This window comes from Durio zibethinus, chromosome 1 (assembly GCF_047325235.1).
Source record: "Durio zibethinus cultivar Kanyao isolate XHJ-2024 chromosome 1, ASM4732523v1, whole genome shotgun sequence".
NCBI lineage: Eukaryota > Viridiplantae > Streptophyta > Magnoliopsida > Malvales > Malvaceae > Durio > Durio zibethinus.
In genome coordinates, this window is record NC_143162.1 from 4,363,374 (window position 1) to 4,388,640 (window position 25,267).

Genomic DNA, 25,267 nt, shown 5'->3' on the forward strand with positions numbered 1-25,267 from the left:
GATTACAACATTTTAGTTGAAATGAAGTCTTATCTTCTCGCTTTTAGATACATTAATTCGACATTTGTGATTGCAATTAGTTTACCATTGTTTGCAGTTTTATTTCATTTGAAACTCATTGTCTTCAAAGTTAAATTCTTGAACCAGCAGCTGTAATGTTTTAAATTTGCAAATTTCTATCCTCATTTAATATTTGAGATAGCTGTTGGATCATTATCATCATTATTATTATGTTAAATTTTAGCATAATTGTTACTTTTCTGACATTCAAAATGCCATGCCATCGACAAGGTTAGCCCCTTTCAAGTTCCTAGTATCTCCTTTCCCTTGAAGATGATCATGTTTCTGTTGCATGAGTGAATAATGCATAGCGTTTTCCTTTGCCCACATGGGTTCCTTTTTTCCCGTTCATTACTTGGATTTCATGTAGCTTAACATTTAGACATCGGTCCATTATCGGCGCCGCCACCCTAATTTTCTTGTCCTTATCTCAAGCCATCGATCATGACTTAGTTCTCATAGGTTCCAGATCCCTATGTGTAAAAGCTTGCCTACATCTCACAACATTGGCTGTAGGGTACATTAAACTTTGCATGAAGTACAGAACGGCCATTAATGGCTGCCATCAAGTTGATCATTTGTTAGCTTCCGAATCCATCAATTTGAGGTCTAAATTTTACGGCTATAAATTCAATTAGGTCAACCTCTACCTCTACTTAGGTTTTCAGCGAAGTCGTTCCCTATAACTTTATCCCAACCAAAAGGATTTATGCTGTTTGTGATTAACGTTTGGGAACTATTTCAACTTATCACTCCAAATCTAATTTGCAAGAATAAAGTTTGTTATCTATATTATCTAGCTTGGTATCAAGCACAGCTGGTACAAGGCGACATTAATGACCAGATCTCTTAGGAATTCATGTACTTTCCTAGCTATGCCGGTTTCTAGATTTCTCTTTCAAAGGTCAAGTTGTTTTCATCGAAAATGTTTTTTTTTTTTGAGTGGTAAAGGGTTCTTAGTATTTTTATTATATTCGCTTTTTGTATCAATTTAAATTTGTTTATTCATATCAAATTTAATAAATTTATAAAAAATTATTTTATCATAATCTCTTAATAAATTTGATCTCAAGACAATCACGAAATAAATAAATTCTCTCGTAAGTTTGTTTTTTCATCAAATATTTTAATAGTGATATTCATTGGAGCTTATATTATTTTTTGCAAGTTTTTTTTTCTTTGAAAGTTCAAAAATATAAGAAAAATTATAATTATAATCAATTATTATATTCATATATATAATATATAACTAAATAATTAACTGATAAATTAAAATATAATTAAACAATTAAATTTACACATAATAAAATTTAAACCTCAAATTTAAAATTCTAAGAATTCTTCCTTAAAATTAATCCAATAACTTGTTGGCTTTAACAGCTTGTCTTTAAAACTTTAAAGTATTTGAAAAAAATGTAGCAAACATGAGCTAGTTGTTTCATGTTGTTTTCCGACCCTACGTTCTTGACTGTTTGAGGTCTTTGCCTGTTGGGTCTGATTTGGTTTCTTTTGGGCTTTGTTGAGGGTAGTCAATGACCAATAGAGAAACTGTTGAGGACTTTTTGGGCTTTCAAAGAGAAGTGAAAATTTCAGGGGTTTCAAGAGTAGTAATTTTCTTTTCCCAGGCTTCAATGTCCTTCACGCTTGTTTGTCAAAATGATGCAGGAAATCACCAGTTTCCAGACTGAGATGCACCAGTAAAATTTTAGGGGTCGGGTTGATAACGAAATGAGGAAGCATTGGGATGTCATGTTCAGCATCTCGTGGCTGAAAAAAGGTCGGGAAGCTGGCTACGATGCTTTAATTGGCTGTACCTCTAAAGTTAACCCTATTGTTACCCTATACTATTATCTTACTGACAGATCTCCTGTTTGTGTAAGATTTTTTTTTTTCTGAAAATTTGAAAATACATTTAATTAAAAAAAATTCAAAATATAATGTGTTCTAAAAAATAATCAAATGATGTACCAAATTGAAATAAAAAATCTATGGATTCATCCGATATATATTTATGAAATAAATGGGTACTGTAGGTTCTGATTGAAAAAGGTCCCCTCCTGTTTTTTTTAAGCAAACAAAGGTCTCAATTTTTATAAGCTTAGTTGAATTTTTCGGATGTACTGGGAGGAGGGATGGCTAAAATTTATGATCAATCAAATCTTTATCGACATAAAATTTTAATTTCATCTGTATCTTGGTGTACATTTTCACTGTATATATACAGTGTGTCAAAGTAAATGTCTTCATTTAATTTTGTGCTATAAACTTTGAGGCATGCTTCCTTACTTGTTTTCAAGGTCATAAATTCAAAATGCTCATGAGAATCCTGGCTTCTGTTTCTATTTCGAAAAGGGTAAATTACTTCCCCAAAAAAAGAGGTTCTCTTCATAAAAGTTGTTGGTTGAGTTATTTAATAACTTTTGTAATAAAAAAATTACAGTTTGAGAATAAATTTGGATTTGAGAAAATGCTGGGATTTGAGAAGATGCTGCGAGAACCAATGCTCCATAAAAAAAATGTAATCTAGATAATGTAATTCAAAATATAAAAAAATTGTCTCTTACAACCAAAAAGAAAAGTGTCTGTAAGTATTTTTATCCAAGAGTTAAAAAAAAAATCATTTCTCCTGTTTACTGAAGTTCAACGCTTCATTTGGATGGAACAAAAATTAGTTGTCAGGGAAAGTTGAGTAAGAGTGAGAATAACAGAAAAAAAATACTATAATATAGCATTAATTTGAGGTTGTGACTTGGGATTAGAGAAGCTGGCATCCAGGAAGCAAAGGGTGTTTATTTTTTTGGATAAGTGCAAAAGGTTCTTAAGCCTGCTTTAGGGGAAAGTGCAAGTTTCTCAAATCCTCTCTTGGGTTTCTACTTTTCTTAGTTGTTGAATATGAAGTGTTGTTGTCACCTTAATTCAGATAAAAGAAATATATATATATATGTATATATATTTATATTAATTAATAGAGAAGAAAGGAAGACAGACAGTGAGTTCTGGGCTCAATGTAGCATATACTGATCTAACATCTCTTCTTACCGTTAACTCTTTCACGTTTTTGTTTTGGCAAAAGATACTCTTTCCTCTTTCTCTCTCTCTGCATGAGCTGATCATAGCTAGGCCTGCCCCCACAAATTCATTGAATTCAATTACAGAACGGGTAGTCAGCCAAATCCAAGCCAACCCATCAGGACAGAAAGACTGTGAGAGAGAGAAGAAAACAAAGAGAGAAAAAGAGAGACAGATTTCTTCTTTTCTTTACTGTGATACTGCAAGTTAATTAAGGTGTGGTGTAGGGAGGGTGAAACAATAGGATGAGTATGCAGTAAGAGGTGGCAGGTTTTTGTGTAGTGATTTTATGCCACCTCCTCCTCATAAGGTAGCTTCCAATGTTGCAATTTGGCCTCACCTATGTCTCATTTTCCCCTTTCAGTTATCACCCAATATTTTCCCAACTCTCTCTAATCTCTATTTACTACTAAGCACTAAATAGCAACACCTTAGCAAAGATCTAAATTTAATAATTTTTAAAGATGGAATGAAAAATGAGGAAAAGGATAGAGGTGGGGAGTACTTGGTATATTGGTGGGTGAGGAGAGCTGAGGAGTGAGTCAGGACGAGGCGTGAGAAAGTGAAGGCATAATGTCAGTTTCCTAGTGGCAGGTTTCTGGGACCAGATGGAGACCTATGATTGCACATTTGCAATTTTTTCTCTCTCTCTCTCTCTCTCTCTCTCTCTCTCTCACTCTGTTTTTACTTCTTCTTCTTCTTCTTCTTCTTCTAATTAACCGACAAGAGTCCAGCTATCTCTCTCCCCTTTAAATTCACACATTAAACTTTGTTGCACCCCAAAAGTGAAGTAAAGAGAACCCTTTCGGTTTTGTTTTGTTTTGTTTTGCCTTGTCATGCATTCACTTTGTTGCACCCCAAAAGACAGGTATAGAGAAGCAAGAGTCTCTCTTGTCACGCTTCATTAAGCTCACTCTCTGGTCTGCCCGCGCACTTTCCTCTCGCTCTCTCTTGGTGGTCCATATATTCCAAACAGAGGAACGACTTCTTTGGAATACTGATATATTTTGGTTTATTTAAGGGAAAGAAGACAACGGAGAGACACAAGTCAAAAATGGATTGGAATGGCGCCTTACGTACCTTTGTTTCTCGACGAGAACCTTCTCTTAACTTCCTCTATAACTATAACTATGATCAATATCCAGGTATAGTAACTCGCTCCCTTCAATCACCATTCTGTCTTTTCTTTTTGTTTCACTTTCATCATTAGTCTTGGAAGCAACTTTCAACAAATAAAGTTGAAGGCTAGCTTCACATATGGTTGCATTTCGTATCAAAAAACAAGTATACAGTTCAAGCTGCAAGTTAATTTACCATGCTACATCCTGAAGTGTTTCTTTAATTTCTTTCTTTCTATGTATATTTATTCGCTAAGTTACACAATCCTAATTATTTTGATATCTGCTGCTTCTTCTTCTTCTTCTAAGGTATGGAGATGAAGCATCCAGGGTTAGCAGAGGCGGCTCATGGGTTGATTCCAGGCTTAGACAAGAACAGCTACAACAATCAAGAGAAGAAGAAGCGTTTGACAAGTGATCAGTTAGACTCCTTGGAGAGGAGTTTCCAGGAAGATATCAAGTTGGACCCTGATAGGAAAATGAAGCTTTCCAGGGAGCTTGGACTCCAACCAAGGCAAATTGCTGTCTGGTTCCAAAACAGGCGAGCTAGATGGAAAGCTAAGCAGCTTGAGCGCTTATATGATGCGCTTAAACAGGAGTATGATGTTATCTCCAGGGAGAAGCAGAAGCTTCAAGATGAGGTTAGCTGAGATGTTCAAAACCCTATCTCTCTCTCCATGCATATTTCAGGCACAGTTCTACAAACGAATGTATTCTCCATTTTGAGGCCTCCCCTTTTTTTTCATTAATGCAAACTTTAATGCGAAAAAGTCTCCCATGACAGATGGGGAGCATTTGTCATACAAATCATTAAACTGTGTCTTGTGCTTCAACCTTTCTTAGCGTATTTAAGATCTTTTCATGACTCATTTATGAGATGTACAAATACTTTGTTTTTCTCTTTCTTGACAAATACAGATTGCTTAAATAAGCTGAGAAAGAAATAAACATTGAATCCTTGCACCCAATTGATTCTCATTTACTCTCACCCCCTTATGCAGGTCATGAAATTGAAAGGTATGCTAAGGGAACAAGCGACAAGAAACCAAGTCTCCACAGGTTACACGGAAATCTCCGGGGAAGAGACCGTCGAAAGCACCTCAATTCGCAGCTCTAACAAGCAAAGGGTAGTAGCAAACCACCATCATCCGATCGCTGAATGCAACTATCTTTTCAATGTGGACGAGTATAACCCAGTATCATCTCCCTACTGGGGTGCGCAACTGCCTTCTTATCCCTAATAAGTCACTTTAACTTGATTAGACTTAGTAAATTTAGCTTAGTCGGCTTATAATTTAGAAATTCAGTTTAGCAAGTTTTACAAGTTACTCCATCTTACATCAGCTAGCTTATATAATTAGTTTTAGTAAGATGAGGGAGATGTAGTGATCTAATGGTTGAAGACTTTGTTGGAGAATTGACATAACATCAATGAGTAATATATATGAACTAAAATGTTTAAAAAGCCAAAAAGGCTGCAGAGTATTGGATCAAGAGCTTGAAATACTTTTGCATGAATAAGGCTGAGTTTTCTTATTGTTTTCTCGTTTCTGGTGCTATGTCTGGAAATCTGGATACTTTAGAGAGAAAAATGTCTCCAACATAAAATGACTGCGGATAAATTTCTAAGGACCTGTCACCAAAAAAAAAATAAAAAAAAATCGAAAGAGCAAGTTGTTATCAGCTGCTTCGGGAGACAGTATTTTGTATAAATAGAGAGGTGGCATAATGAACACGAAACTAAAAATTTGCAAAAAAAAAAAAAAAAAAAAGAAAAGAATTCCAACTCTGATTGGATAAAAAAATGTCAAAAACTCAACCTTTAACAATTTGAACTTGAAAAACTTGAATTTAAACTCTACACAAATTTGAAAAGTTTGAAATAATTATATTTTCCATAAAACCTAAAAAATATGGCTAGCCCCAACAAAAACATGATCAAGACCCAACTTAAAATGAAACAAATCCAAAATAATCCAATTCAAAGTCCATTTGGCACCACTATCCATATGATTAAATATTTGGGCAACGGGCCACCCTTTTAACCTGCCCAAGTTAACAATCCGGTAAAAAGTCTAGAACCAAAAAAACCTTTGGGAAAGTAATGATAAGGCAATCAAACAAAACCAATGATACGTCATTGTTATTGGTAGCAATAATATTAAAGTGATGTGGCATTGGCACCACAGTTCAAATGATTGACCATTGTAGGATAACAGATATTTTATTAGATGTTTGGGGAAAGAAAAATAAATGACTACGCTATGGCCTGAAAGGATTTAAAAGATGTCATGGAATGATAGGGCCATTACTAAGTTAAAATAGTAGGAAGTATTCAACTTCCTTATTATAAAACTTTGTTATTTGCCCGAACAATTACATTATGCAACGCAACACACTCCGAATCATCCAATAATCGAAAACACAGTTCCGATTCATCTCCAGATCAAATATAAATAACTTTCCGAAAAGCTAACAGCACGCCCCATCCAAACAAAAGGCTAACTACCTAAGATGCTAGCCAATCCTAATTTCGACTCTACATTGTGTTACGAGTCGAGACTTAAGCTTCGAACTCACACGATTCCGAAATCCGAACATTCACTCATCCGACATCTCAGATCAACCTTTTCGTGACGATTCACACCCTTATGAAATATTATCCGCTCTGACCCCTTGACCTCAGATTTTGTCTTACAAAAAATATCACAAGACAAAAATGATGTAAATACTTTTATACCTCAATGACTCTTCTATTATGTTCGATATAAGATTCAAGACTCTTCCTTAAGTCCGTGACAATTGCATGTACCAAAACAGCCTCGAATCTTAACCATCATGGAGCATGGAAGATTAAAAAAAAACATTTTAAACATCAGAAAATTACAACGGAAGCAGCAAATTTTGCTTCAGGCTTGAGTACTAAAAGAGGGCTGTTCACCAGCATTCTACACTTCGTCAAATTCCAGGCATGAAGGTTAAAAAAACAAAGTCAAAATCCATAAAATTACTCGATCACTCAACTTTAACAGTGAGTTCATGGTATTAGGATAAGCATAAATGCAAAAACAACATGGCCGCCAAGGCCATTAAGTCCATACAATGACTTCAAAATGAACACACTAGCTATTTCTCTGGCTAGGGAAAAACAGATAATAACCTAGAAACTCAGCGCTTTCCACCACCACCACCAAGCTTGGGACCTTTTGGTGCAGAACCCTTTGGAATGTTACCCTTGCCCTGTGTCTTCTGTTGCTTTGCTGCTACTTCTGCTTTCTTTGCCTTCTTTTCATCCTTAGTTTTCTTGATTCTCTCCTTGATTTCTCTGCACAATAGATAAACAGGGAGTATTTCCATAAACACAGAGCATAATACATGTGAAAATCAGCAATGACAAGGAACGGATGAAACTGATAAGTAGAATGAAAAACCACACACCGGAGAGCAGCTTCCCTAGCAGCATCACGAACTTCAGGTTTCTCACTCCTCTTCTTCTGGATAACCTCTAAGGTGGCACCAACAATGGATCTGGAGTAAGGCTTCTTAGTAGTTCGTCTCCTCTTCTTCACAGCCTCTTGGGCAATGTCCTAAATAAATGTAAACAACTTGGAAATAAATAAGGGACATGTCATGGAAACGATAAAATATTTTGCTTTCAATCCAATCATAAAAATCAAGCTATCTTGTTCCAACTTTTATCACATAGATGATAAAGGGAAATGAGACACCCAAGCTTGTTCAATTTTTATTCATTTCATATTGACATTAATATGTAGTAATAAAATCTGATTACCATACAAACATGATCTTTGCTCACAAGTCACAACCTAAATATAAGTACTTCAAATGGTGGAGGTAAACAAAGTTTAAAAAAAGAAATTTTCGGAATAAAATTGGGTTTGCAATGCTGACACTCACCTTCTTATGTTGCTTCCTATACATGGCTGTCCATGTAAGTTTTGATGGCTTCAGACGGTTGTGGAAGTACCTCTTGCATTTTGAATTGGAAAAGAGGAAGACCTAAAAGAATTCATGAAGAAGACTGTTTATTACCAGTGCAAGAATATAATATTAACCACTTCAAACCAGAACTCGATGGAAATTTACCTGAGAATCAGAACGAACAAATCTGATTCCTTTCCCTGGGTATATCTTGGCACCACTAAATCGGCAAAGCTCCGTCCTAACATGTCGACATCACACAGTTTAGTGCTGGGTTTGGAAGATAATATTCAAAATCTTTTGGAATAATGCAAGAAAGCCAATAGATAATAACAATATCAGCAAGGTAATTTAAAAATTAATCTAAAGTATCCCTATACGCGAACCAAATCATTCACTTGATTATCACATAATTAACTAAATCAAACGACTATCACCATTACGTAAAATTGACCCATACACTAGCACTTTCAAAATGACATTAGCTCTTGATTGCCAAAATCTAGATGCCAAAACTAAACTAATTTTTCCATTTCCACCTCATAACTAGAGACTAATTATATTCCTTTTTCCATCAAATTTTAGCAGCCAGTATATTCTATTTTATTTCATTAATTCAAAACTTTTGGCTTCAATAAACTACTCAAATGCATGTCAAAATAAACCGATTAATATTGTAATAATTCAACAACGAAATTTTAACACAAATCTGAGAGTTTAATTCGTCGCTTAATGTTTTAACTAATATCAAAGAAAATAAAATCAACACTCAATTTCAAGCAGGCTGAAATATAAAATCAAAAGCAGATCTGGCTGTAAACGATTTTTTTTCCCAAATGAAAGAAATCTTTTTCAAGATCAGATCATTAAATTGTGATGAACGAACAGTTTTGAAGAAAAAATAAGAGGAAGAGAGAAGAAGCTTACTTGAGAACCATGGCTGCCGCTGCTGCTGTTGCTGCGTTCCTTTGATTCCTAGAAACCCTAGCGACGTTGCTATGTATAGCAAGGTTTTCAAATAAGCAGCCCTTATGTTGTTTTAAAATTACCAAATTACCATCACTGAACAGGCCACGAACTGGAGAATTTCAGACAGCTTTAGGCCATTAGGTTGACCCATAAAAATATGGGGCCAAGTGTACATGGACCAAGCCCAAATCTAATAACAATGTTTTTTTTTTTGAAGTGTTTAATAAAAAAATATTTGATTTACCTTTTCATTTTAAAAATAAACTTTTTTTTAATCAATTTGATTCAAACATGTAACATTCAACATGCTCGATCTTATCCAAATATTTTTTTGAATCTTCAGTCTATTCAAACAAATTTATTTATTTAAAAATTTTTTTGAATTATGAAAAATTATTTTTTAATAAAATTTTAGCATATTATCTTTGATCAGGTAAAAATAAGCAAAAAAAAAAAAATAAAAATAAAAAGAAAACAGGATTTTCTGAGATGTGATGACACCTCATTGAACCAATATTATCACCACACAGGATCCCGCCCATTTTTCACGCCACGTATTAAAAAAATAAAACCTAAAAAACAGAAGCCTTTTTCCTTTTTAATTTTTTTTAAAAATTAATTTTCCTTCAATCTAAACATAAAGTATTCCTTTATCTGTCATAACAGTAGCTGCAGGTTCTACTGATCCAGTTGAATCCGATAGAAAATTTGTTGATTTTTTTGTTAAAAAAATTATTAATTAATTTTTTAGATTTGGAAGAGAAGGGAATGGCGGATGAGGAGGAAGAAGAGTGGAGCGGAAGTGAGAGCGGGGATTACACGTCGGAAGACGAAGGGACGGAAGATTACCGGCGGGGCGGTTATCACGCCGTTAGAATCGGAGACACTTTCAAGAACGGACGTTACGTTGTCCAAAGCAAGCTCGGTTGGGGCCATTTCTCCACCGTTTGGCTCGCTTGGGATACTCATTTCTCTGTACACCTCTCTCAAACTCTCTAGCTTTATCTTACTCCGTTTCCCTAGTTGATCAGCTTAATTACGCCGTCGTATTAAGTAAATCTGTGATTCTGTGTAGTTTACGCGAGAAGTTAGCTTGTTGCTTTTTAACTTAATTCTTTTGTTTCTTTCAGTAATATCTGATTAATCTGTTTTTCGATCCTGTAATTGAAGACGAATTATATAAAAAAGCAAAAATTTCATTTTATTTGTGATTAATATTGTGTTAGATTTATTGCCTAGAAAATATAGGAGAGAAATTATGCAGGACTATGAAGAACAAATTAGAATCATTCATGAATCAGAAGTTTAAAAGTAATGCATTTGTTTGCTTGATCAATTTGACAATTAAACAGCTAAAAATCATTAGGAAATGTAAATTATTCTCTTTGATTTAGTTAAATTGCTTTTCTTTATGTTAGATTTTAATAATTTGTTTTTAAACTACAGCGTTATGTTGCTTTGAAAGTACAAAAAAGTGCGCAGCATTATACTGAGGCAGCAATGGATGAGATAACGATCTTACAACAGATTGCAGATGGGGATAAAGAGGATAAAAAATGTGTAGTGAAGCTTTTAGATCATTTTAATCATTTAGGTGCGAATGGACAGCATGTTTGTATGGTGTTTGAGTACTTGGGGGATAATCTTTTGACACTCATCAAGTACTCTGATTATCGCGGCATGCCTATTCATATGGTGAAGGAGATATGTTTCCATGTTCTAGTGGGTTTGGATTACTTGCATAGGGAGCTTTCCATTATACACACTGATCTGAAGCCAGAAAATATTTTACTGTTGTCAATGATAGATCCATCTAAGGACTCGAGAAAGTCAGGCACCCCTATCATCCTTCCCAATAGTAAGGACAAGACAGTGCTGGACTCTTTAAAGTCTACAAATGGGGATTTGAGTAGAAATCAGAAGAAAAAGATTAGAAGAAAAGCTAAGCGAGCGGCTCAAGGGTGTGTGGACAAGGAAGTTTCTGCAGAAGCTGATGTAGATCCTGAAACGTCTGGTGCAGCTGAGTCATCTTCAAGTGAAAAAACAAATGTGGATTCTGTTGAAGAACGTCCCACTAGTTCTGGCAATGCCAATAGATTGTCCGATGCTGATGGTACAAAGGCTACTGATCAAGCAAGTCAAGGCAATATGAAAGGAGGCCGCTCCACAAGGCGGAAACTGTTGGCATCAGTTGACTTAAAGTGCAAATTAGTTGACTTTGGGAATGCATGCTGGACATTTAAACAGTTTACAAATGATATTCAGACAGGACAGTATAGGTGTCCTGAGGTGATCCTGGGATCTAAGTATTCTACATCAGCAGACCTTTGGTCATTTGCTTGCATTTGTTTTGAGCTTGCAACGGGTGATGTACTCTTTGATCCTCACAGCGGTGATAACTTTGACAGAGATGAGGTATTTTATTAACAATGCTTTTATCGGTTTTATGTTTTTTGCACCACATATGATACATGTGTCTGTTTTTAAGTTTTTCAATCTCTCTTGATTAAAGTTTCAATCTCTCTTGATTAAAGTTCATTCAAGATGTAGCATTGGGGATACACTTGTAAAGTTAAAGTAATTAATTTCCTTGTTTTTGGAAAGGAAAAAAAAGGAGAAAATACTCAGTGAATCTGAAAAAGAAAAGAGTTGCTATAAATAGCGACAAAAGTGTGCTTTTCCTTTGCATTATATTGAGCTTCTAGTTAAACGGGTTTTTCTTGGAGTCATTTTGCATTTTACATATCTTTAATATGATGATCACATTCCTTTGAGTTGGTTCCCCAGCTGAAATGCTGAAATTTGTTTGTTAAGTGGACATAGTAAGACTCTGTTAGGCTATTTGTTTTGTGAAAGAAGGATGAGAAATGTAAAGAGTGAAAATAATAGGTGTGGTAAACTGAAATTTTGTTTCTTCTCTTTTGGAGAGATTTAAAAAGTGCAATGGCAGAAAATCTCTCATCTTGTCTATTCACTTATAATTTCAGTTAGTTATTTCACTTAAATTTTCTCCACTTCTTTGATCCAAAAATGCTTTGAATTTTGGTATTCATTTCCACTTTGTTGTAACCTTAAGTTATATGCATTTGTTATTATGTTACTTGGAAATGATAGCTGAACAAAAGGTGAAGTTATCTATGTTTGAGAACAAAAGTTGAATTATCAATGGACAGTCATTTTTCTGACAGCAGTTACCTTCTAAAAGTTAGGATTTGGTCATTCCCACTAAGGAATCTTATTGATCTGTCATGCCATGCTTTTTTTCTTCCCTTTTCTGGCAGCTGAACTCAATTTCAGAAGAATAATATTGACAAGCTTATGAGTATGCGAGTATATCGTTTTTGACCAATATGATTGGAGAGGAGTGCTTCTATATCTATTGTGTTCATTACTTTGGATTACTTATGTGCTTCTTTATCGAAGGTTTTTTTTTTCTTTTTTGGTTTTTATGTGCTGGAAAGGGGTCATACTCTCATGCAACTGTCAGAGTAGTAACTGCTGAATGCAATTTTTTCAAGTTTGAGTTTGAAAGTGCTCACTTGCAGCTGAAAATGCTGAATGGTTGAATAGCATATGTGGATTACCTTTAATTGTTCTTAAATCTCTAGAGTGTGCCATCACATTTTGCATTATGTTAAAAATAATTTTTGGTATTTAGGAATATTTGTATTGTGTATATGCTTTGTGCATAGATGAACTTATGTGTGCATATAGATATAGGTGTGTGTGTGTGTCTGTGTGTGTATTTTGGCAGCATTGAAGAGTTTTCTCATGTTCTGTCTGCTAATGCAACATATGGCATAAGGGTGCTTGGCATATTAGGTGCTGTCTGTTTTTGTTTTATTTCGCTAAAGACTAGTTTAATTTATTATGAAGCACAAATGTTCTTAAGTTGGTTCAACATTTTTTTCTATTCAATTTCAGGTCTGAGTTCCATTATAGGAGGACAACTGAGCTATTTTTTGACCATTAAACTTAAGCTTTGTGTCTTTTGAATTGTTAAAGGAATATGCCTAATGAAAAGCATAGACTTTTAGGAAAAATGTTATTTTGATTTACATTAAAATTCTTCTAATGTACATCCGTCGGTTACGTTTCTGGCCCTTGAATAAGGTCCTCGTTGAGAAGTATGAATTCAGTGAGCAAAATGCAAATGACATGACCGACTTCCTGGTTCCGATCCTTGATTTTGTACCTGAGAAGCGTCCCAGTGCTGCTCAGTGCCTTCTTCATCCTTGGATCAATGCAGGCCCCCGACTTTTAGAGCCGTCAGGGTCTTCATCACAAAGCCAAGTTGCGGATACTCATATTTCTGTAAAAAATAAGAGGGAGATGGATGACAGGGAGGCAATGGAGGTTGGAATTGGGAATATTGCCATCAGTGCAGATTCTGCCAAAGATCTCCAGTCTGCTTCGAAATCTTCTAGGGCAGCAACTACTTCTTCTAGGTAGGACTCTCACCTAAGTTTCTAGAAGCCTACCCCTTCAGTTTTTCTGCATATACTAGTTTTGTGCCTGATGGGACATTCAATTCTTTCGACACTTTTTTTTATAAGATATAACTGAAATTACATTCATATATATATATATATATATATTTTATATGCATCGGAAAATCAAGATGAATTTGCTATGCACTCAGATAGTGGGTAATATTATATTTATGCAACTACATTTGGTCTAGTCCTTCCAATTATCAAAATTTTTTGAATATTTAAAAATTTAGACTTATACATGTCTTTCAATTTATATATACTTTTATCATGATTTAAATTAAACAAAAATCTTTTTATCATTCAAAACATTAATTATAGCTACTTGATTAACAAACCCTTATTATATTATTATGCAGAATTTTCAATTTATAATTTTTGAAATAAGTAGATGTTCACAATATAATTTTTTAATGACAGGTTGCTTATATAATGCATGCTTGCATTTTTCACACTTTGCAGGTCTTTAACTATCAAAACAACTTTACTCATCAGAATTGATTATTTGATGCGAGACAAAAGCTAAAGCAGAATCGACAAAACAGAAGTTAATGTTAACCAGGGACTGTTTAATTGGACAGCTTGGGCACGTGTGTTTAATTTAAAAAATACATCAATACCAAAAAAGTCAAGTCTGAAACATACTAATCGGCCCGTCCACGTGAATGTTATAAGTGAATGTAATTTGGATACGTATATATGAATCAACTAAACGGAAAAAAATTACATTATTAATCTGTTAAAATAACAGAGTACTGACATGTTGATGCCCCTAATCAATGAAGCACGCAAGTATAGTCCCTTTCACTAATACTATAACATATATCTAGACCTGTGAGAATGGACAAAATCTAATTATATAACTAGTAAGCATGAAACTCAAACTAAAAATAGCTAGTATTAAATTAAAAACAAAGGAGAATATATTGATCGACTTATATGGGTTTGAAACAGCCAAGCTGTTGATTCTTAGTATCATTCTTTTGATAAAACAGGTTAATTATGAACATTTTCTAGCAGCAAATATTCTAACTCTTACAGCAATATAAAGCTGGGGTAGATCCAAGTAGAGTTGCATGGTTACTTTGTGTTGGACTGAATCCCATTGAATAATTACCTTGAAAGGAAGAGTACACAATAGCTAACACATATGCAGTTGATGATTTTCCATAAAAATGAAATTTTATTTTAGGTATCATATAAAAAAAAAATAACATTACACAATAATTAAGCTAACTTGATTTCGTTCCAACTTTTTAGGTTCATACTTTTTAAATAGAATCGTCCTATTGAACAAGGAATTTGTTGATACTTGAAGCTCGAGATAAACAATGTTTGAATTGATCATTAAAATTAAGAGTTAACACTTTAACATATTATGTTGTTGTTACATTACAATTTATATGTAATAGCTACTACAATATTTTACTTTATTATTTTGTTGGTAATGGCATGTCACTAATTATATGACTTGAATTCCTATATATTATTGTAAGTTGTTAGTTCTCACCAATTTTCCAGCTAGCAATTCATAGCATGAACTCACTACCACAATACCATGCGGGGATATTGAACTCAATTTGCATGCCTCTAGCTGTATACTAATCCCCGTCCTAAACCCTGCCAAAGTTGCTTCTTTTTAGTTTTAGAAAAATAAAAAGATATCCATAAGATGGTTGTCTTAAGTGTAAAGAGTATATATAAATATATATATATATTTATTTATTACTTGAATTCGAATTTATTAGAGATTGTGATAAAATAATTTTTTTTATAAATTCTCTAGGTCCGTTGCCATTAAATTAAAAAAAGAAAAATACAAGAAAAGAAAATAAAAGCAATATAAATGATTGCAATGTAAGGAATGGAAATAGATAGACAATATAGATCTTATAATTTCATTGCTAAAAGAAAGTGGATGTATAATGAAGAAAAAAGTGTAGAAAGAAAAATATACAGCTCAAAAAAAAAAAAAAAACAAAATAACAGTGACAACTTTTTCTAATAGAAATTTGACTTCATAGAGATGACAAGCCCAAGTAAATTTTATTGCATATATATAAAGTATAAAACAGGTTCGTAACTTGAAATTAATAACTTTTTAAAAGTAATTATATAAATAATTGAAATTAATTTAAAAATAAAATTTTATTCTACAAAATTGATTATTTTATGCAATACAAAAGTTAAAGCAGAACAAAAAAAAAAAAAAAGTTGATGTTAATGAGGGACTGTTTAATTGAAGAGCTTGTGTAGTTATGCTTAATTTTAAAATAGATCAATACCCAAAAAAGTTAAATTTTGATACACACCAATCACTCGCCTAGATGAATCTTATAAGTGATTGTATTTAGGATAAATATGAATCAACAAAACGGAAAAAGATCACATTGATCGGTTAAAACGAGAGAGCACAGACATGTCGATGCTGCCCAAGCAATAAAGCACACTATGTAATCCCTTTCGCATGCACTAATACGATTACAAATATCTAAACCTATGAGAATAGATTCTTATTACCATTCTCTTGATAAAACAGGTTAATTAAGAACATCTTCTACCAGCAAATATTCTAACTCTTCAGCAATTTGAAGCTGGGGTAGATCCAAGTAGAGTTGCATAGGTACTTTGTGTTGGAGGGAATCCCCCTTGATTAATTACCTTGAAAGGAAGAGTACCTTGAATTAGCAAGAGAGTAGAATACACAACTATTTTTCTTCGACTCTTGGAAAATATACTTTACTGTTCATTCCTCTCACTTCAACCGCTTCTAAAAAGGATGCTCCGGGTCTTACATAAATCATTTCATCAATCAACTTTTCATTTTTACGCCTCAATTTCCATGTAGTAAGATTCTTAATGTAGACATGTTTCTCTTCTTCGGATGACACAAAGACAACTATCAATTCGCCATCATTTTCTGCATGAAACCTCGACTAATGGCATAAGTTTTGCATTCTTCGTCACGTGAACCAATTAAGTTAGATCTATGATGAATTTTTGGAAGAACTGTCCACTCACTTTCAGTGTCGTATATATCAAATGCCATTACCTCTCCTTGACGTCCCATATAATAATATTGTCCCTCGTATAAGACGGGAGGACAACTAGATAAAAAGAACGTCTCAGTTGTGTACAATTCATTAAGTGTCCAACTGTCTTCGCCACAATTGAGAATGCCAAAACATGGACCGTTTTGATAAATTCCAATGACAAACCAACTTGAGGAAGTTGGAGGTAAGGAAAAATACATTGTTGCGAATGCACCATCATCATGGGGATAATGGGGAAGTTCTATCTTTTCCCTTGTGAAGGGATTGAAGAATAGAACACTGAAATCATCTCGAGTTAAAAGCAACCAACCATATTTTGAGAATCGAATGCGCGCGCCTAATAACTCCAGAATATGTACTTGATAGATTCCCTTGTACTGAGGATGGAAGAATCTACAAGTACCATTATCCAGTAAGGACAGCAAATATGGAGAGCGAGGATAATTATGTTGGGAATTGTGCGGCGGCGGAGGTCTAGTTACATTGATTGAGTGCCATGACTTGCATATGGCTCCGAAGATGGCAAGATCCCCAGCAAATAGGTGTGATGATACCAAATGCAAAAGCTCTGGTAAAAGCAGACCATGATTCCTTTCCCTTTCCATCGTCCTCTGAATCTTCGGGTATACCTTGACAATTGTTTCTGCCATTTACATATATCTACGTACGTACAATATTAATTTGTCTTACTTGCATACAAACTTTTTTTAAGAGTAATTGCTTGTTTAAAAATCCTGCAAAAGCACAGAATACATAACAAATTTTTTATAACGGTTTGGAAGAACAACAAAATATTATTAATTAAAAAGAAAACAAATTAATGTAAAAAAAACCTTAAAATACATGAATGGATATAAACTTCTAATTAAAATGGACGTTATAAGCTATTTATGTATTCACAATTACAAACTCCTTATTATAATATAATTAAAAATCTAATTGCTTGTCAATTGTCATACATGCTACATACAAGTAGATATATATATAGCATTAAATTACCTCTCTATAGTCAGGAATTTATAGAAGCTAAAGGTTGGATTATTCAATTTTATTTTCTAGGATGGATTGATTCTTAATATCAATTTAATTGCAAGAATAAACAATTATAAAAGTAATAAAGTTGAAGACTCTGATCTGGAATAAAAACAAGCAAGAATACAAACCCCAAGAATATTGCAACAAATTAAAGCCTAGCTAGAAGAATTGAAAAAGACTTTTAATATACCTGAATTCGACTTTAACTTAAGGTTAGATGCACATCAACGAGGCCAGGCAAATAGCAATGTACATGGAACTTTTGGGAGGCGTCTGGTTAAGTTCCTCGGGAGGGGTGTATATATATATATAGATAGATAGATAGATAGATAGATAGATAGATAGATAGATAGATAGATAGATAGATAGATGTGGGAATTGGAAGCATTCAAGGCCCCGTTGCTTTCCCTGCAAGGATTTGGTCTTCCTTGTCCTACCAGGATTACAGCTTTTCCTTCTAATTAAAAAGTTACATAAAGAGTGGAGAGTTAGCTTGCTTCGTATTCCAATGTTAAATAATCGATATAACAAACAACTTTGCCTAGAGATCAATATATATATATATATATATATAGATAGATAGATGTGGGGCTTGGAAGCATTCAAGGCCTCGTTGCTTTCCCTGCAAGGATTTGGTTTTCCTTGTCCTACCAGGATTACAGCTTTTCCTTCTAATTAAAAAGTTATATAAAGAGTTGAGAGTTAGCTCGCTTTGTATTCCAATGTTAAATAATCGATATAACAGACAACTTTGCCTAGAGATCAATATATATATATATATATATATATATAGATGTGGGGCTTGGAAGCATTCAAGGCCCCGTTGCTTTCCCTGCAAGGATTTGGTTTTCCTTGTCCTACCAGGATTACAGCTTTTCCTTCTAATTAAAATGTTATATAAAGAGTTGAGAGTTAGCTCGCTTTGTATTCCAATGTTAAATAATCGATATAACAAACAACTTGGCCTAGGGATCAATTAAGAATTTCCAACGCCCCCAGAAACAACAGGTTAGAGGCTATTTTTGCTTTGGGCTTCTTTTTTAAACTTATATTATTTGTAGAATTAATTTGTTTGTTGATTTGTTTTATTTTTTTTACTGAAGCTATGGAAGCATCCAAGGAGTAAAACCAACAGGTTCTCCCTGCACGTTCATTGCTTGCTATCCGTGGAAAGATAAAGAGTGGCGGACTTTCTATGATGTATCAACGAAGCAATGCAACACAAAATTGATACCGCAGATGAGCAACACAATTATTTGCACGTGTTCGTATGGATGGTTGGCATTAAAAGATGTCGATTCAAACGATTGTTGCCTCTTTCACCTTGACTCAAATAACATTGTTAAGCTCCCATCTGTAGAATCCAAACATGAATGGTGCTTTTTGACTTCACCACCAAGCGGTCATGATCGCCGAGTAGTATTCTTCGATACTTCAAGTAGGTTTCTTTTAATTTGCAAACCTGGGGATGATGAATTTGCAAAACAAGAAGTAGGACATGAACTTGATGTCTATTGGAAATTTTTTACAGTGCACCGAGGATAAGTTTACTGTCTGCTAAACATTAACGCCTTAGCCAGAATTGATTTCGTTTGTTCGCAGATTCAGGTTACACATTTGATGATGGAGCGTCATATTTTTCCGTCAGCTCCGGAAATTTATTGCTATTCGATCTATTTTGTTGAATCTTGCGATGACTTATTACTCGTAGAGAAGAGGTATTCTGGTTTTATGAATGAAGTTTTCGGATTTATAGTTTTTCGGATGGATTTTTCGAGAAAGGAGTGGACAAGAGTGAGAAGCATTGGTGAAGTAGCTATTTTTGTTTCTTACCAGTCTCACCGTGGCACTTCTTGTGTTGCAGCAGAATATGGGGTTGAACCAAATGTTATCTACTTTATTGAGCCTGCTGATAGACGCATGTACATGTTCAGCTTAGAGGATGAAAGCATTACAATGACTTTGCCTTGTCCTACTATGAGTCGTTTAGATTCAATGATGGAATGGATAATAATGTAATACTTTTCTTTGTTTCGTTTCCTCGTTATTTTTCTATTATCAATCATGTAACTCGTATAACTCTTTTTTTCTTACACAAAATTTATTCTTCCATATCTGAATTTCCATGGTTGTACTGATCTAAAGGGAACTGGTATAATGTCTCCTTTCTTTATTGAGGACCTTAAATAAATACGCAATTACACAATAAGGAATTTTAAAATGCTACAGCTGAAAGTAACGGATGATAAATGAAGGGGGTGTTAGCCAGGAGCTAATGTCACCTCTCGCTTGATCACCATCTAGATCAGGGCCCGAGCACCCGCGTAAGACCGAAGCCCGTGACACTAACACTCACAGACTAGACAAGTCTGCAGACAGACAGACAGTTTTACAGACGGATGAATGTATGGAGTTGGTGGTGTTAGCCAGCAGCTAACAGTCAAACCAAACTTGACAGAGATATTTATTCTTACAGGACACTAAATTTTGGCAGGTCAACAAGGTGTTGGCCAAAATCTAATATAGTTTATTAAATCTCAACATTTTCCTTGCCAATTTCCTCTAGTACTTTCTTGCTTTCCTTCCAAAATTTTCTATTCTCACAACATCACTTATTCAATCTTCTGAAATTTTTGTCAATGATCATTGACTGCTGCAAAAATCTAAAAATCCCATGAACTCATGGTTGTGTATCATCTGAATGCTTGTCTCAATGCCAACGACTCCTGTTAAAGACATCAAGAAAAGAATATCAGTTATCTATTTCGAGTTTTGACAGCAAATTAAAGTGGAATAGCATAAAAAATGTAGAATAATTTTCTTATAATAAGCTCATACCCATTGTAAGAGCACTTGCAAATATGACACCAGAGAGAATGAATACAATAATTGAAGCTCTTTTCAGGATTGATACTACTTTTCTTACAAAATACTGTCCCCAGAAGCCAGCCAAAATGGAAACCCCCATCAAGTACAACGCTGAAAAATGGAAAAATATGATCACATTATGCAAAAATTCTCAATATTTTGCGAAAGGTGTTCTGCTAAAGAAAATAGGGGGATAATAACTGACTTACCATAGAAGATAGGGAACCTCTTGAGCAAATAGAATTCCACTACCGATAAGGATGAAGAGAACATCATTACAAATGTTGCTGTTGCACTAGCGACCTGTTAATTAAAAGCAGGACAGGTTATATTTTCAGAACAATTCATGACTTTGCTTCACAGTACTCTTTAAGGATTCTGTCAAATAGTTATGGCAAAATAGTTAAGGCTTGGCTGATTTGGTTGACAGGAAAATGACATTTATAGAATGACGACGTTGATGTTTAACCACAAAGTCAAACTTACCTGTGGAATGACACCAAATTCCAGGAGGAGAGGACCCAAAATGAATCCTCCACCAGAACCAAGCAAACCCCCAACGGTGCCTGCCAAGATGCCACAGAGTGCACAAAATGCAATGTTCAGAGGACTCCATTGAATTGAAGCTTCACAAATTGCTTCAGTGTTCCCTGTGCTCATTCTCTTCTTGTGTTCTTTGTACAATTTGGTTGCTTCATATCCAAAAACCAATACTGCTACGGGAAACTGAAATATGAACAAAAAATTGTTCCAAGCATTTAATAAAGAAAGCATAAATTTATAATGTTTCATCGTCAAACCAGGGTTACCTGAAAGCCGAACATCACCCAGTACAAAGTGCTACATGCAACCAAATCATTCTGCAAAAATGGTAACATAAATCATGAACATTATTATGCCTTTGAGATAGACAGACAAAGTGGAAGTTGACATAAGCTGTTATTTGCCTTGATGACTTGAATAAGTGTGAAAAGGACCCAAACTGTTGCCAGTACCAAAAGCCTTTTCCACCTTAGGTTCAAACATAAAATTTGCTGGAATATAAAAGAAGTCGATTCAGTTTCTCTTATCTTGAGGCATGAAATAGTATCAAAATCATATAATTACAGAAAATTAAACAAATTGCAAATGGCCTGATTCACTTACCAGTTCTGATTTCTCCTCTCTTGGAACCAACGGGTCGTACTCTGTATCTATCAGGACTGCAAAATTCAAACGTTAGGAAAAAGTGAATTATCTTTTCAAATCTGTCTAAAGATAAATACATAATGAACATATAATTTATCTTACGTTCGCCCCTGGAATTAACTAGAGTTTCTTGATTCCTGGTGAGTTCTCTCTGCAATTTTAACAAATTAAAACAAAAATAAAGTTAAAATGATGATAATTTCTTTTTGTAAAATAAATGAAATGTACCTTTAAAACAGTCTCTTCCTTCCACATTGCAATTCCCTTATAGCAAGACCTTGAGGAGGTACCTACTCATTGGAAGAAAAACAACAAGACAGAACACTTCAATGTGAACAACGATAATCAAGAAGCAGAACAACAACGATCAGCAATAAGGAGGGCAAATTGGATCGTTGAACAAAGTCGCAAACCTATGAAGAGTATGATGATGAGGACTGTAATGAGCCAATAAGGAAAAACGACGCTCAAGGAAACTCCAACAGTGATGCCAAGCATCAACATGGGCTGGAAGAGAAGAGCCAGATCATAGTCAATTATGGGCACTTCCTTAGTTGGATGTGGCACTCGAAGATTATACCAAACTGATGATGTTGATGCTCCCATTATCATGCCTGAGCACACTCATAAAAATCTGATGTTAGAAAAAAAACACAGTTAAATGCACATGTTTGTTTTTTTTTTATTATTTTTTATTCAGTAATCAATCTGCAGTTGATTGAACCAATTTTGGTCAACTTTTTTATTACTTCACCTGCTTGGCCCAATGAACAGAGATTAATCACTGAACAAAAACAATTTCCCTCTTTTTTTTTTATTTTTGCTCTTCTGATCTGTTTAAAATTCATTATTCCATTGACAGCAAGAAGATTACAGAAAAAGAATACACTCAGAACGAAAATATTACATTTTGAAATAGCAGCAGCAGATTTGGTATCAAATCCAACAATCAAAGTAAGCATTGGAACAAAAATGCCTCCCCCACCAACCCCACCCACCGTTCCACATGCTGATCCCAGAAATCCTATCACCGTTGCCAGTACAAGCCTCCAATTCAACTCCAATTCCTGAAACCAAATAATAATAATAATAATAAAAGAAAAACCCATGAAGCAAATCAACACCTTTGAAAGCCTGAAAATAAATAGAGATTCAAGAGTCAAAGAAAAATACTTACAGGCCAAACTTTATCAGCGCTGGATAAATATGGAGAGTTCAAGAGAGTTGAATTATGGTCCACGTTGTTGTTCTTGTTGATGAACAGTACGGAAACAATGGCTACTGAGAAACCTGACAGCAGATATAAAACGAATCCTCTGGTAGCCATGGCAAAATTCGAGATTAAAGCCGCTTTTCAGAAACAACAACAACAACAACAAAGACCGGCAAAAGCTGACGCACTCGTGACACCTCCACAAACCAAGAAGTGAAGAAACAAACAACTCTTCTTTTTAATTCCAGAACTAGAACACCCTGGTATACGTTAATTTCTGTTGTGTTTCAAAGAAAGAAAGAAAAAAAATCATCAGAACTTGCAAACTCAAAAGAGAATTAAGTCGTTTTATAGAATCAGAGAGAGGTGACCTCACAATCACATGAATGTGCTCAGGCCTTAATGACAGGCAGATCAGACAAAAAACTTGTGAGGAATTAAACGTTTTTTTTTTTTTTAATACCAAATCATACATGCGTCTCCATGTGGCTCAATCAGAATGGTGTTCCCTTATCACCCAATATTATTGCGTATAGATAAAAAAAAAAAAAAAAAACTACAAAATTTTCCTTTGTTAAAACATTCCATTTAAATTGCAAAACGGGGTAAAACTAAAAACTAAAGAGGTTTGGTACAAAACATAAAACTAAAAGGCGTTCAAATTTCCTACGACTATTGCTATATGGAATGTATGTCTTGTTAGAATTTTAGTTCAATGATGGGACTGTAACAATCACATATAACGGGAATTCCATTGCTGCCATACTGCCAGCACGGCTGATGATTTAAGCACCGTCGTTTCGTAGGGCCCATAGTTGTTTAGTATTTTTTTGAGTAAAAACATAGCAATCCCCAACTTTTTGATTTGATTCATGAACATGTCGTGGCCTATTTGGGGGTTAGATTTCATTCAATAGAATTCATACACCTTTTTTGTCTCCGATTGAATCTAAGCGGCGCTGATAGAGGTCGACCGATCAGTCAAAGCATAGAATTATAATTCCAATTGGATACGTTATTAAGAAAAATTCAAAGACAAAAATTAAGCTAAATCAATGAATTTGGAGATGTTATCCAAAACTTTGTCTACTCCTTAAATTCCTATCTTTTTTCAGAAATTTCGATTTCAAAATATAGGGTTTATCTAACTGATATCTTAATGGCGGTTATTAAGGTATGGTATCTGACAAAAAAAATCATATAATTTTAAATATAATGAATTTATTTAGATAAATTTTTAATATTTAATAATAAAATTTTTTTATTTTTTTAATTATTAATTTTAATAGATCAAAAAGATGAAAGAAAAATAAAAAAAAATTAATCTCGTTCCTTAAATCTATTAAAATTAATTATTAAAAAATATAAAAAATATATAATTTTTTTAGTGTAAGTTGACCTATCTCTATAAATTTTGCTCAGAACATTAGGTGTTAGTGCAAATGTCTAATTTAATTACAGATTAAAAGCTATCCCTATAAATTTTGCTAAGGACTTAGAGCATTAGGTGTTAGTTCAAATATCTAATTTAATTACAGATTAAAAGCTTAAAAACAAATGTCCTCTTCTTTACGGATTAATTAGAACATTAGGTGTTAGTTCAAATGTCTAATTTAATCACAAATTAAAAGCTAAAAAACAAATGTCCTCTTGTTTACGGATTAATTATTTTTTTTTTCTTTCTGATGTAATTTTTATTGAAGGAAAAGCAACGCAATCCAAATCGCTGCTTCTTTAAGCTGAACAGCGGCTTTTTGCTAAACAAAAGGAAATCCCTATCCTATATTTTATAGTTCTTTACTTGCTCTTTACCCTTAATAAGTATTTATTGATGTTTGGATAAGTTGGTATAAAAATTTTATTGATGATCGAAGTTTGTGGGTTTAAACGAATTCATGCGTATAATTGTCTATTTCAATTAGATAAATATAAAAAAATTTTGTTGACCATTGAAATTTATAGATTTGAACGAGCTCATACATATAACATATTTCTCAATTAAATAAATATAAAAAGTAAAAAATTAAAGATAAATTAAAAATTCAAAGAAAGTAATATAATTGTTTATAATTATATTTATTTTTTATATTTAAAAATTTAAAATTAAAATTTTAATATTTTACCAATAACTCACGTTATTACATTTACTTTTTAAGTGTGAACCTTACAAGACGGTGAGCTTGTAATATGAATAAATTTCGATAGAGAAATCAACTGATCATAGTCTCAAACAAATTTGTGAATCAGAATTGGCAAAAC

At 33.9% G+C, this 25,267-nt stretch overlaps 5 protein-coding genes across 8 annotated transcripts; 2 read left to right on the top strand and 3 right to left on the bottom strand.

Moving 5' to 3' along the window:
* Positions 1-3,050: 3,050 nt before the first annotated feature.
* LOC111310997 (putative homeobox-leucine zipper protein ATHB-51) lies at positions 3,051-7,192 on the top strand. The gene is made up of 3 exons (XM_022910377.2): positions 3,051-4,274; positions 4,557-4,888; positions 5,249-7,192. Exons 1-3 carry the CDS (start codon positions 4,184-4,186, stop codon positions 5,486-5,488), a joined length of 663 nt encoding a protein of 220 aa, XP_022766112.1. The 5' UTR covers positions 3,051-4,183; the 3' UTR covers positions 5,489-7,192.
* Positions 7,193-7,225: 33 nt separating this feature from the next.
* Positions 7,226-9,159, bottom strand: LOC111311771 (large ribosomal subunit protein eL24). Its single transcript, XM_022911461.2, has 5 exons — positions 9,117-9,159; positions 8,355-8,430; positions 8,166-8,267; positions 7,686-7,834; positions 7,226-7,572 (listed from the first exon to the last, which is right to left on the bottom strand). The coding sequence occupies exons 1-5, from the start codon at positions 9,125-9,127 to the stop codon at positions 7,416-7,418; spliced, it is 495 nt and encodes a 164-aa protein (XP_022767196.1). The 5' UTR covers positions 9,128-9,159; the 3' UTR covers positions 7,226-7,415.
* Positions 9,160-9,765: 606 nt separating this feature from the next.
* LOC111311773 (protein kinase dsk1-like) lies at positions 9,766-13,735 on the top strand. Of its 2 annotated transcripts, none has more exons than XM_022911463.2 (3): positions 9,766-10,133; positions 10,605-11,573; positions 13,083-13,229. In XM_022911463.2, exons 1-3 carry the CDS (start codon positions 9,927-9,929, stop codon positions 13,086-13,088), a joined length of 1,182 nt encoding a protein of 393 aa, XP_022767198.2. In that variant the 5' UTR covers positions 9,766-9,926; the 3' UTR covers positions 13,089-13,229. The 2 variants fall into 2 exon arrangements, with proteins under 2 accessions (XP_022767198.2, XP_022767197.2); XM_022911462.2 differs by lacking the exon at positions 13,083-13,229 and adding an exon at positions 13,272-13,735 and having other exon boundaries at positions 9,769-10,133.
* A 2,818-nt stretch (positions 13,736-16,553) lies between these two features.
* LOC111310998 (F-box protein At4g00893-like) lies at positions 16,554-17,354 on the bottom strand. The gene has a single exon (XM_022910378.2). The coding sequence runs from the start codon at positions 17,352-17,354 to the stop codon at positions 16,554-16,556; it is 801 nt and encodes a 266-aa protein (XP_022766113.2).
* Positions 17,355-19,889: 2,535 nt separating this feature from the next.
* LOC111310999 (Sulfite exporter TauE/SafE family protein) lies at positions 19,890-23,507 on the bottom strand. Of its 3 annotated transcripts, none has more exons than XM_022910379.2 (13): positions 23,380-23,507; positions 22,973-23,285; positions 22,703-22,862; positions 22,209-22,409; positions 22,024-22,085; positions 21,898-21,946; positions 21,754-21,809; positions 21,555-21,641; positions 21,417-21,467; positions 21,094-21,333; positions 20,817-20,910; positions 20,578-20,718; positions 19,890-20,465 (listed from the first exon to the last, which is right to left on the bottom strand). In XM_022910379.2, the coding sequence occupies exons 2-13, from the start codon at positions 23,120-23,122 to the stop codon at positions 20,383-20,385; spliced, it is 1,374 nt and encodes a 457-aa protein (XP_022766114.2). In that variant the 5' UTR covers positions 23,123-23,285; positions 23,380-23,507; the 3' UTR covers positions 19,890-20,382. The 3 variants fall into 3 exon arrangements, with proteins under 3 accessions (XP_022766114.2, XP_022766115.2, XP_022766116.2); XM_022910380.2 differs by having other exon boundaries at positions 23,385-23,402; XM_022910381.2 differs by lacking the exons at positions 21,555-21,641; positions 23,380-23,507 and having other exon boundaries at positions 22,973-23,341.
* Positions 23,508-25,267: the final 1,760 nt, after the last annotated feature.